The following is a 12,764-nucleotide window of genomic DNA, read 5'->3' on the forward strand; positions in this document are numbered from 1 at the left end:
TTTATAGAAGGGGAGCAATGTGAAGTAGATACTCATATCTCTTCAATGGGTTATTTGCTGTCATGGTGTCAGATAGTATAGGTTAGGCATAGGCATGTTCATGGTTGTATTTGCTGTAATATTCGTTTAGGGCATTGTTGGTACAGAGATGTACTCTAAATTCTACATTAATGTACTTCGTGTGATAGTTGATATATACCTGCAATACCACAGCTTCATGACAGGATGAACAAAGAAATACCCTCATGACAAATGAGCTGCTCTGTACAAAAGTTAACCAGAGGAAAAGTGTCTCTTGTCTCACTTGTGTAGTATCTTAGACTCGTTGCTTTTCTTCTTGAGTTTCTGTGCTTCTAGCGTTACTTTGGCATGGGCTTTCACTGGAAGATTAAGAGGCATGTCTCAATTTGATGTTCCAGAAAGAAAAACACTTAATTTCACCATTTCTGTTGTGAACGAATGGTAGGCGTGGGTGTGGTTTTTACCTTTTTTTCTTTTTAAGGCAGGTGGAGAAAAACAGGCAAAAGTGATTTGAGGCTGGTGTAGTACCTGGTTTTAATAGAAAAGCGTATTTGAAATTAAGTAGATACAAAGTTGACAGTGTCCCTTTAAGTGTTTCTTTAAATCATAGAATTTTGTTCAAATATCTCTTCATTCCTCTTACTTGTTTCACGCAGTGTTATATGGAACCATTCCTAAGTTCTAATTCATTACAGAAAATAATGGGTTCACTTCCTTTTTAAGCAGGACAAAAGGAACAAGCTGTTGAATGGTATAAGAAAGGAATTGAAGAACTGGAAAAAGGAATAGCTGTCTTAGTAATTGGTCAAGGTAAGCCAGTTTTGAGTTTTGTGGAAAAGATTTTGGTTTATGGCTTCTTCAAAGTGAGGGATCAATATTGCTAAATATGGTAGGTGCTAGGAATGGTCTGCTGTATGAATTCATTCACAAGAGTGTTTCTTATTCCTGTTATAGCCGTAGGTGAACACTGGTCCATTTCTCTGTTCTACCTTAATGTTCTGGTCTATAACACATACAAATCTTGTTCCAAATATTTTCAGACTATCCAAAATCATAAGCAGTTCATGAAAATTCGAAAGTAAAACACTTGATTTCTTATATAATGTGAATGCCAAAATACTGAGTTCTGATTTGATTTGCCAAAGTTGACTGTTCATGTTCTCACTTATGCAGAATTTTATATTCCCTTCGGTATAATTAAACCAGAAACACCCCGATTTGGAATGGGCTAGCATTGTGTTTCTGAATAGCTTATGCCAAAATAGCTGAACATTTCCAGCAAAGGAAGAAAGCCATCTGTGTGTATGGAAATGTTTTAAGCTGTAGTGTAGAAGCAGGTATGTACCATAGAGACATAGGTGTAGTGAAGGACTTGCGAAGAAGTCCTCAAAATAATATATTAATAATAACAACCACCCCCCACCCCCCCAAAAAAAAACCCCAACCAACCAAGAAAACCCACCAGACCAGTAACTGCTTTTGCAGACTGCTGTTTTGTTCCACAGTTATGTTTAGAAATGTTTGTGAACAGTTTATGGTGACATGTTACTTATCAAGCAATACCAGTGGCATTTGATACAACCTGTCTAAATTGCACAGTTAAAAAAAAAAAAAAAAGCTTGACTTGAACAAACATAAACAGACATAATTGTTTTAGGAAGCAGTGATATTGTCTGTAATTCTGTGTGTTTTGAAATGTAAAGGGACACAGTCAACTGAATTTAAATCTGTCAATTTTGCCAAAGCGAATTATTTCAAATTGTACTTGCCTCTTAGTCACTTTTCAAGCTTTTTAGAAATCTTTTTTATTTGGCTTCTGTTTAAAAAAAATGCAGTGACAAAGAACATATATTAGGTCAGCATGAGATGTTACAGAATATACAAAGCAATGCTTAGGTTCCCACCACTCTACGAGCAATATCATAAAGCAGATAGTGTCAACTAACTTTAAATTCTTGATTAAATAGAAAGCTTTAGGATTTTTTCGTTAGTTTTGTAATGATGTTCCGTAGTGGAGGGGGTAGATAAGGTGTGGGAGGAAGAGGAGGGAAGGCTGGGTGTCAGTATTTTAGCACTTATAAAAGTTAATTTGCCAAATTGTATTTTAACATTGATTTTTCTTTGTAAGGTGATCAGTGTGAACGGGCTCGACGTCTGCAATCTAAAATGATGACAAATTTGGCAATGGCCAAGGATCGCTTGCAGCTTTTAGGTACCAGTTACAATTCATGACTTTGGAAAGTTTGTCATTTCTTGCACAACTTCATGTAATGCATTCTTCTGAAATTTTACTTTGATTTTTAAAGTGAAGGGGTCATTATCTGTGTAGGGTCTCAAGGCTGGTTTTTAGATGAGAGTAATAATTTTTCAATGCTGTTGGTGGATTTTGAAAATTGGAATCTCATGACCCACTTCCCTGTGCCTTAAGAAATAGGTGTAAAAGTAACTGAGAAGTCTTTATATCATAGCACGCTTCACTCAAACTGAGGGAGTCTTGACTAACTCTTGTTGGAGTTAGTTTAGGATTTCTGTGTTAGAATTGTAGTAAAATATGATATATTGCTGATCATGAGTGCTAAGTGTGCCTTCAGTAAGTGTAACTACTTCATGTTCTGTTAATTTTGCTGTCACTTATATAACAATTTTCCTGATTATTGGTATGTACTGTAATAATAATTCTTTTTGCATTATGTAGACCATAAGGTTGTGAAATCCTAATTCTCGTAATTTTTATCTAGTACTGTTCTATTTTAAGAATAGCAGGTAAGATCACTGCTTTTCAGAAGCATAGTGTTATATAGTTGTAGCTTTATCAAAATTAACTGTTGTATATAAGCTCTTAATGGACAGTGTAAACCAGGCGGGACTGGAAATGGCATCTTGCTGTGCATGATAAACAGACAAAGATCCCCTCCATCAAGCAACAAACCCACAGCTTTGCGTAGTGAATCCTCTAAACTGAGAACTTTGGAAATGCATTCAGTTCATGCAGTAAAATGAAAATAAATATTATAATTTTTTTTAAATTGCACTTTAAGGGAGAGTACTTGACTATAAATTGCATATCTGCAGCTTTAATCTTGTCCTGTGTTGAGTTCTTCTAACTCCCTCTCCTAGGAAGTATAGAGCAGACAAGAAAACTCACGTTCTTTTCTCCTCTTACATTTTGTGATTCTGTGGCCCTGCCTGGTGATTGGCAGGGAAATTTTGGCAACCACAAGAAAGTGAATCCCTTTTGTTTCCCTTGAGTTCCCGGTGTCCTTAGTTCTTTTTGAAAAAAGTGAAGAGAAGGAACATGAGGTGAAAGAGGCTTCTGGCTTTTATGCTTTCTTACCGGTGTTTGTGGGTAGAACCTTAGTATATGCAGAAAAGGTATTTTCTACTCATTAGAGTTAAAGGGTGACCAGAGGTAATATAAACTAGGGAACAAGAGAGTGAGTGATTACATGCTAACAATCTTTGATAAGGTATGGCTTGTTGCTGACATCCTAATTGCAAGTAACTAGGATTTCTTTGAAAAAATGTGCTGTTCTTTGAATCTTGATCTAGCAATGCCTGGGTTTTGTGGGTAGTGCTTCATTGTTGCTTGTATTACTGCAGTAGCACTTGCGATGTTGATAATTTGCTTGCTTGCTGTGCTCTGACTGAAAAGATAAAAAGGGTAAACATTGCAAAAAACCTAAATGTGAAGTCAAGCTGGTACATTCGTCTTTACTACCAGAATGTGTGATCACGTGCTATTGGTATTCTTCATTCAGAGTGCAGGTTGAAAACTAAACAGATAGAATAGTGTTTTTTCAGTAAGTTGATGCCAAATATGATTTTATTTTATTTTTACTTTGAAAATATCAGAAGTTTAGTATTCTGTTCTGCATAGGTTCTTGTTTAGCTTGCACTAAGGATCTGCCTCAAACAATGTACCTGAGAGCAAAATTTGGATGGAAAGGAGCAAGTGAAGGCATCTGCCGTTTAGGAAGGAAAAAGATGTTGTTTGGAGAGATATTCCAATGGATTTAAATCCCCGCAAGCTTGATTATTATGGATCTATTTGAGTATATTTGTTATACCATCTAATCAACTTTCAAGTATTGACAACATCTGTTTTTATTACTTTATATGTCATTTTACCTGGATTTTGTGGAAATTTAAGGTACTCTAGAGTTGAATTGCATGTGCAATTCTAAACACAGCTTTTAGCTTTTTACTTACAGTAACAGATATTTGGAAGTTTTAAAGTGGTGTAGAGATGCTTTTGTAGTTGAAGTAAACCAGAGGCTCTTGAAGCTCTTAAGGTTCAATAAAGTGATTTTCCGTTATGAATCCAACTCTTAAGATCAAAGAGTGTTTTCCTCTAGCGCTGTGAAATGTCTCCCATTTCTTAAAGGAGAATAGGCAAGTCCTTTATTGCATTTGCTGGCAGGATAAACCAGATTTAAAGTAGATAATATCAAATATTTCATCCTGCTTGCTAGATGGAGATGTGGTTGCAGACTGCCTAGCTGACATGCCATCCAGTCAAGCAAGTTACATTGGTAACACATAGAAAGTGAAAAATAAACCATATGGATTATAACTGCTCCTTAAAAGTGCTCAGTGGTTTGATTTTTTTTTTTTTGAAGTGTGTTGGATTATCAATGTAAGTTTAAATTGCATGACACCACTGATGGGGTTGTGATGTCGATCACACCCATGTGTTATCACCATGTGTCATCAAAACACCGATGCCTTTTAAAGTTAGACCAAGAGGATGTAGCTACCTACCTTGGGTGATGGCTTTAATATTTTGAGCCCAAATTACTGTATTGTGTTTGTTTAAAGCTGTACTGTGACATAGCCTGAAAGCAGAAGTGACTCCAGGTATGTTTCAGAGCATGTCGAGGTGACCCAATCACTTTGGCAGTCCAGTGACAATATTGAGTTGTGCTGGCTGTCAGGAGACTTCCAGGTTCTACCATTAGAATTGGTAGAAGTCCCTGGTTTTGACATAGTTTAGGGGGTGTTAGCTGTGCAGTTATTTAGATGAGTGGATAAATCTTGCTCTGATGGTCTTCGCGGACCTGATTTCTCCTGTGTGACTGATCACCCATCTTAGAGTCATCATATCTGATACATTTAGAATCGCAGGAGGATATTTGTTTTCTACAATTGATACATAAAACTCAGCAGTTTGCCGTTCCTGAAGATAGATAACCACAATGTCCAGTGCGACGCTATTCAATTCTAACGCTATAGGCATGTTGTACCAATCTGTGTTCTCCCGTTTCAGAGTGACTTTCTGGAGGGGATCAGATTGCTGTTGGCACAAGTGCTTTTCTGTTTACTATGTGTAGCTTCAATATTTTGGTTGAAAGTATGCATGTGGCACGCAATTCAAATATCTTTCATCAGTATCCTCTTTGGTAATAATTCTGTGCATGTATGGATATGGGCTTCAATGGACACCTTTTGGGATTCTTCCACTTTCTTAGAGGTGATGGTGGTTTTGCTTCAGGCTTATGTTATACGGTAACAGGTTTTTTCATTCGAAATCAGTTACCTTAAACTTAAGGTCTAATGTTGCCTAAATATGATAATGGCTGCAGTGGTGTTTATTGGGTAGGTTTATGTCAACATTGTATCATCAAGGAGAAATAATGAATGAGATTCTGTAAATATTTTTTTTTAATATCTGGAGACAGAGAGAGAAAGCATTTCAATGGAAGGTAATAGAATGTCCTGTTAACTCCCTGGAATAATATTTAATAGCTCGATTTATTTTCATTATTCCAGATGGCTCTACAGCTACACTGTTTCTCAAGAAAGGTGATATATTCGCTTTATGTAATTTTATGTGCAATATTAAAATTACATGTTAATATGTAATGTGATGGGAAGATAGTGTCTGAATTGAAACTGGATAACAGTTGGATTATGTTTTTTTTGGTTGCAGTTTTGGAGTTCCTGAATATATGGAACTTGCTAAGCCATTGATAATTGTGGTAAAACCTCAGTTGTGAACTGTAGTGTTGAAGCAAATAGCATTTCCTGAATTCCTGCCCAAGCCAATTGATTTTATTATGGTCACTTGCTAGAAAGTTTTTTGTAAAGTTCAGAAATGTTGTCCAAAACTTAACTGATTATCTAGTATCTTACCAAGGCTGTTAATACTAATTTTGTTTCTTAAGCTTCTCTATGTGCTTTCCATTCAGCTTGCACGCACTGGGCAGGGAGTATTCTGCTGTCTCCTTCAGTAGTGCTGTGCCCACTAAAATAGTACACTGTGTTTGTGGTCAGCCATACTAAAAGGACTTTTCTTAGACTTCTTTAGAGGGAGGTTTCTTTGGGTAACTTCTTGCAAGTTACAAACCTTGTGGTTGTTTGTAGACTGTTCTTGTGTGACTAACATTTTTTTGTTTTACTGTACCCGACTCGTCAATGCTTTCAGTTTAAAACAAAGGAAACCCTGGGTGCACGTGCTAATCTTGAACTTTAGCTTTTCATATTTGCCTGTGGCTACTAAGTTTTCACTCTAAACCACATCTTGTTCAGTCTGGACATTATTACTTATATTATTATTACTTAAATTATTGGGACTAAAGATACTTTTCAGGGAAGATAAGTGGTGAGTGATCAGGAGCAGACAGAAGAAGAAAGGAATGAAGCAGAAAGACCATAGATCTGCAACAGACGAAGTAGAAACAAGGAAGTGTTTATGCTTGTTCGTTGTACAATCTGCAAGCTCTGAGTGGCAATTCTTCCTCCAGTGAGGGCATTTATGATCTTGGCTGTGCACATTTTCAATAGAACTCAGCTTCTTTTGCGGTATGTGCTTTCATGTTGCCAGAGGACATCACTCCTCTACTTGGCCATCTGTTTTCCTGTAGCTTCTTGGTAATGAAGTACTCCTTGGGGGAGAGGAGGAGAAAAAAAAAAAAAGAGGGGGGAAGGAGTGTAACAATGTATGCCTTGCATCTTTACAAACCATGTTTTGTTTTTACAAAAAAGGGGAGGGGTGTGAAATAAAGGTGAGAGAGGCTGTAAAGCGCCCCAGAAGTAAGTCCTAGAGGTTTTTAGCTGCAGTAGGAAAAGCAGGAATGGTAGGTGAGCTGTGGAGAACAAATAGTCCTGAGACTTAATTCTTGGTTTGTGTCATTTGCAGCCTTACACCTCTTTGGCTAGTTTATCATGACTTCTTAATTTTTTTTCTCCTCAATCTTTGACCTTATAAATCTTGTATTCAGATGTTTCTGAAGTTAATCCTCTTAAAAAACACAGCTTGCATGACAATTTTATTAACTTAATTTCAAGGCAATTGTATTTCTAAATAGAGATCTTGAAAGACATCATCGTAATGTGTATATGGTGTTTTGCTTGAACAGTTGAGGTTTCTGTAAAATATTGACTGGTGGTTACTACTGAAGTGAAACATGTGATATGCAGGAGAGTGATGACTCCTTGCAGTTGTTCAAAAGTAATGCCTTTGGGAGGACTTTCAAAAATGGGTTATCAACACAAGTATTTAGTAAATGAAGTTGAATTAATCCTGACCATTGCTCTGGGAAGTAGCTACAGTCACTAGATGGGAAGATTGTTGTACTTAACTGAGCTGTAAATGGCTAGTTTTAAAGGTGTTTTCAGTCATGCTCATACTGACAGAATTTTCTTAGAAATTTGCTAAACATGTAGAATAGACAGAAATACTCCTTTTATCTTTAACCCTGTATCAAGTATAACAAAGCCAAACTTGACATTTGTGTATTCAACATACATAAATTTTCTTGGTTCATTTTTATTTTTTGTTTGTTTATTTTGTCCTTTTTCCTCCCTCCCCCTCTGTCTATTATGTAGAGAAGCTGCAGGCAGTTTTGCAAATTTCCAAGCCGCAAATGGAGGTCTATAATGACAGTACTAACCTGGCATGCCGCAATGGACATCTCCAGTCAGGTGGGTTTGGTTTTACCAGTGCCTATTGAGGGGATGTCTCTCAGTTTCTGGTGTATTACAGGGAAAAATATGCAATGCTATGTTCTGGCCCCACCAATCTTTTAAAAAATTGCTTTATATTTGTTTTTAAAAGCTTTATATAAAATACATTCCATCCTTTCTATGGCTTTGATGACACTGTTTTATTTTGTAGTATTCAGTTCTCTCATACAATGTCTGTCCTAGAATCCAAAACTATTAACTAAGACAATGTTTTAGAGAATATTTCTAATGTTATATACTTAAAGGAATTAAATTAAACCTGTTTTAGAAAGTGTCAAAGTCAATGCAGGACATGTAGGTTATATATTGTGCCTACATAAGTAGTTCTTCCTTTGTGATATTGTGAGTGTGCATTTGCATTAAGCTGCTTTAAATGTCAGGGGTTTTTTACTATGAGAAAGTGATACATGATTAAAACAAGGGGGGAAAAAACAGCTCTTGCTTTCTGTCAAAGAAGGTTGTGTTTATCCTTTCTCAGAAGACTGCACCAGGGATACTAAAGTATATCCAGAAGTAAACTTGTTTGTCCATACACAAGGAATTTGTGAGGTTTTTGAATTGTCTTCAGGGAATGTTTTAAGCCAGCAGTAAGCTGTTGTTACGACTGTGATTTCAACTGATAATTCCTACAGTAGACTATAATGAGGTTAAATAAAATGGAGAGCTAACAAGCAATGGAATTCATAAAGCTTGTCTACTGAGTCGAGCAGTATTCAGTTTTTAAACTAAATAAACTTGAAACAGTGTAAACCACATGGTTTGTCTTTCTTTTTAGCTCAATTTCTAGTTCTGAAGTCATCTTACTGTTTGGGTTTATTCCTTCTAATGTATGAGAACTTATAGTGGAACGATGTCATGTTAGAGACCTTTAGATTACTCTGTGTGTGGTATTTTTAACTGCATTTGTCAAAAAGATTTAGTTAATATGGCTCTTCTGTGTAAGTTCCTATGTAGATTGAGCTTGAGAACTCTTTACCTTAAATGATCCATTACCACTCTGCTCTTTTTACCTGGTTGGGTAGAGATTGAATGAACAAATAGACATATCACGTAAAAGTTGATAACGTGCTCCATCTGATTCAATGCGAACAGCTTTTTCTTTAAACTCTTTTCTCTATATGTTGTTGTACCTTTTTCTCAGAGTATCTCAGAACTGGATGCTGCAGGAGAAGGTTAGACTTTCACTCTTAAAACTGCTAATTTAGCTACTTTGATCTGTTAGTAACAAAGCATAGAATATCCATTGGCATCTACTGGACAGGAAGAAACATTTTGCCATTCTGTGGCAGGTGTTTTTATTTACAGAAATTCCTGTAGCAGAGTTGGTCACTGTTGGTAAACTTGTGGAAATTGATACTAGTCAATTTACCCGTTTGGAGTCATATTATAGAAGATGGATGACTGAACCACTTCTGCAAAACTGTGGAGGAAAGGGTAGCAAAACAACTGCAAAGGGCCATGGTCTTCTGGGAATGCTTTTTTTCTAAGAGTCTTCCCACTCTCTGAAAAGGAACGCGGGCTAACGGAGAAACTTTCATTTACCAGCCTCAGTGGGATCTGAGAAGAAACAGAAGGACTAAAGAGCAGGTCATGAAAAAGAGTTAGGTACCAGGCATCTACTGATTACTCTGAACAAGACTTCAAGAGGCTTGTTCCATTTGCATTTACATTGCCAAAGGTAAACTTTAGATTCACAACTTGTGGAAGTTAGAGGTTTACCCAAAGTACTGAACTTCTCCTGCAGCTGTGGGGTCCTTGATAGTACTAGGAAAGTCAGCCTATTAATTGATGTCTGAATTTCTTAATTGGCTGGTGCCTATGCTTACTCTCCGTCATGCGCTCTCTCTTTTTTTTCTTTTTTTTGGGGGGTATGGGGGCATGGAGTCTTGTTTGTAACAACATGTTGGTGCTACACTTTTTTCTTAAAAGTACTTCCTTTATGCATGTATTTTCACATGGACAGCTGCAATCATTGGAAAACACAAAGTAGATAACAAATTCTTAGAAAACTGTACAAAATCAGCTTGCAGGCTACTTGAGATAAGAGGACTGCTGTTACTGAGACAATAGAGGTAACTGAGCCACAGGACTCTGGCATAAGCTTCATTTTTCTGTCTACATAAAGTATTACCTGTGCTGTTGCCTAATCAGGCTGGACTTTTTTAAAAGTCCAGGATTTTATGAAGTGTGAAATATGGTCATTCATAGTTTTAACGTCCAGAAAGTGGATCCGTTCTTTGGTCAAAAAGTGTTTTGCTTTCTTTCGTTTGCCTTTAAAGACCAGAGTCTTTAAAGATGGTTTTTGCTTCTTAATTCTGTCTGATACTCTATTCTCGCAGCTATACTGCACATTTTTTGTATTTCCAAAATGTTACTGATGTGAGATTCTTCCTTCTTTGAAGATACTATTTGTGTCAGCCTTTCAGACCTATTTACTTGATTCTAGCACGAATGGCTACCTATCCCTGTCTTCCTCATTCATAGTTTCCTAACTTGCCTGACTAGCTAGAGATTTTTCTTGAAAATGTATCTGATGGATTTATAATGAGGTTTTATTAGACCTCATCACAGCAGTATCACCAGTCCTTCAGTTGCAGAAGGCCATGTAGTAACTCATCTTAAGAGTAAGAACAAGACCCAAGACTTTTATTTTGAAATACATATTTATTAATATCCATCATTCTTGTTCTCATAGCAATCTTAAATTAGATGTAAAACAATTTAGCTGTATTTTTTTACTCAAACGTGCATGTTTCCCTTTGCGTTGTGGGTTGTTGGGTTTTGTTTTTAAACTTGCTTGGGAAGGAGATTATACCCGTCTTGCCAAAGGCAGTGTTGATGAGTTTTATGAACTTACTGGGCATACAATACTGATAGTATTACAGTAATTCCAGTGTACCATTTTACATCTAATGGGTAAATCTCAGCATGATACACAATCACAGAAAGTGTTCAGTTTTTCTTTCTTACCACAACATTAGCACTGCGCAAGTAGCTAGTATTTTATCTCAGTTTTCACTTGGAAGGATTTGCTGGCATGTCTTTAATAGTAGACATATATTGGCAACGGTTTTCAAGTTGCAAAAATTCTACTCTTAATACTGAAGCCTTTTTAAGGAGCTTCCCAAGTAGAAGAACAAGTAGCAATAAGATTGTTTTTAACACCATAATTTCGCAAGAGTAGATCTTTGACATGGCTCTGTCAATTCAGAAAGAACAACTGTGTCCCTGATCTGTGGAGCTGTGCTACCATTTGAAATGTAGAACATGTCCTTGTTAGTTGCTGAAGCTTTCTGTTAGGTAGCTTTTATTACTTGAATCTACCTATTTGAAACATCTGAATATAATCTTAGAAGGAATTACTGGTTTGGAGCTATTGCGAATGCTGATCCTGAATAACTATCAGTCTTGCAATTGCTACATGTATTTTTCCATGCAATATTTGCAGAAAATGTATAGCTAAGCAGTTTAAAGATTTATTTATTTTTTAAATAAAACTATATACATAAAGTTGCAGACAATTCTAGACTGGTGAAATATTTTTTTTCCAACTTGGGGTCCACAGACCACATGTAATAACTTCTCTTAGTCGCTTCATATCAGTTGTCAATAGGCATACATAAGGAATTTCTGAGGAATATTCCCTGATGATTTTTAGGGTTTCACAACTAAAGGCTGGAAACTGTTCTGCAGTACTGGAACCGCTGCTGCTAGTTTTCATTTAAACTCTTTTTTTATGCTTAAGAAATTATAAAGCAGCAAAAACTTGTTTATTAAGAAGTGCCTTAATCTGTTGGGGTTTTTTTCTGTATGATCTAGTGGTGTTAGCTTGGAGCTTTAAAGTAAATTATTCTGCCCAGTCAAGAATAAAATCAAAATGATCAAGCTCCTATTGCTATCCTATAAGTATATATGAAGTAGACAATTGAATTATTCAGTGTTTCAGATACACTTGAACAAATGCCATGGTCTCTCTCTGTGATTAAACATATTTTAGGCACGTCCTTACCGTTTTATACGGAATGGTGAAACGTTTGGCAAAAGGCTGCTGGAGATATTACAAAGGTTTTAAGGCTGCTTGCAGCATATTTTCAGTCTTTCAGCAGCTGACAAATACAAATGGATAAGAAATGTGGTTTGGGGGTTTTGCATTTGTTACAGCAAAATATATATTTTTACGTAATGAAACAGTAGGGGCTATCAGTCTGGCAGGTGACATACACGTGCTTTAAAACACTTAACGCTTTAGAAATAGGTGAATTTTAGTTAAACTGTAATTCTGAGAAGTTTGATCACATTTTTGTTCTTCAGTGAAAATTTGTAGATAAAATTAAGTTTCTCTCTGGAGTTGACACTGAACAGCTACGTTAAGAGTAGTGCATTGGTGCTTCTTTCTGTGCTACCCATCAGGACTGACCACAGAACATATGTCAACTTAGTGGTCTTGATTCCTGGAGATACAGCTAGAGTAAATTGTAATTTGTATTTAAACCCTTCTCTTTTTCCTTCTCCCTCCCTGCATTTCCAGCTTCCAGAAATACTCCTTACCTGTGCAATTTTATGATTCTTAAAATTGCAATATGTGTCTATTGTTCTCAATAGATGGGAAAGTGTGATAATTGAGCAACATGTTGGGGTGAAGGAGACAGAGAAAAACTACTTTAGCTTTTTCGAAGCCTTCCCATGTTGACTTCAAGCCAGCTGTGCAAATGAGGCTGAAGAAAAAAACAGCTGCCAAACTGAGTGCCACCTTTTGATTAAATTTGATCAAAGTGTTG

The 12,764-nt window shown here is 36.4% G+C and overlaps 1 protein-coding gene across 7 annotated transcripts in view; it reads left to right on the forward strand.

The window, feature by feature from the left end:
- The window catches only part of SPAST (spastin), a 41,669-nt gene that overhangs the window by 3,968 nt on the left and 24,937 nt on the right, over positions 1-12,764 (forward strand). Inside the window, exons 2-4 of one of the 7 annotated variants that reach the window (XM_054822785.1) lie at positions 745-831; positions 2,150-2,233; positions 7,849-7,944. The exons of 1 other annotated variant lie outside the window; for it this stretch is intronic. In XM_054822785.1, coding sequence (XP_054678760.1) covers positions 745-831; positions 2,150-2,233; positions 7,849-7,944 — 267 coding nt within the window. The remainder of the gene's footprint in view (positions 1-744; positions 832-2,149; positions 2,234-7,848; positions 7,945-12,764) is intronic. 5 more of the 7 variants (XM_054822786.1, XM_054822789.1, XM_054822788.1 and 2 more) reach the window with 5 other exon arrangements.

The sequence above is a fragment of the Grus americana genome, chromosome 3 (assembly GCF_028858705.1).
Source record: "Grus americana isolate bGruAme1 chromosome 3, bGruAme1.mat, whole genome shotgun sequence".
Classification (NCBI taxonomy): Eukaryota; Metazoa; Chordata; class Aves; order Gruiformes; family Gruidae; genus Grus; species Grus americana.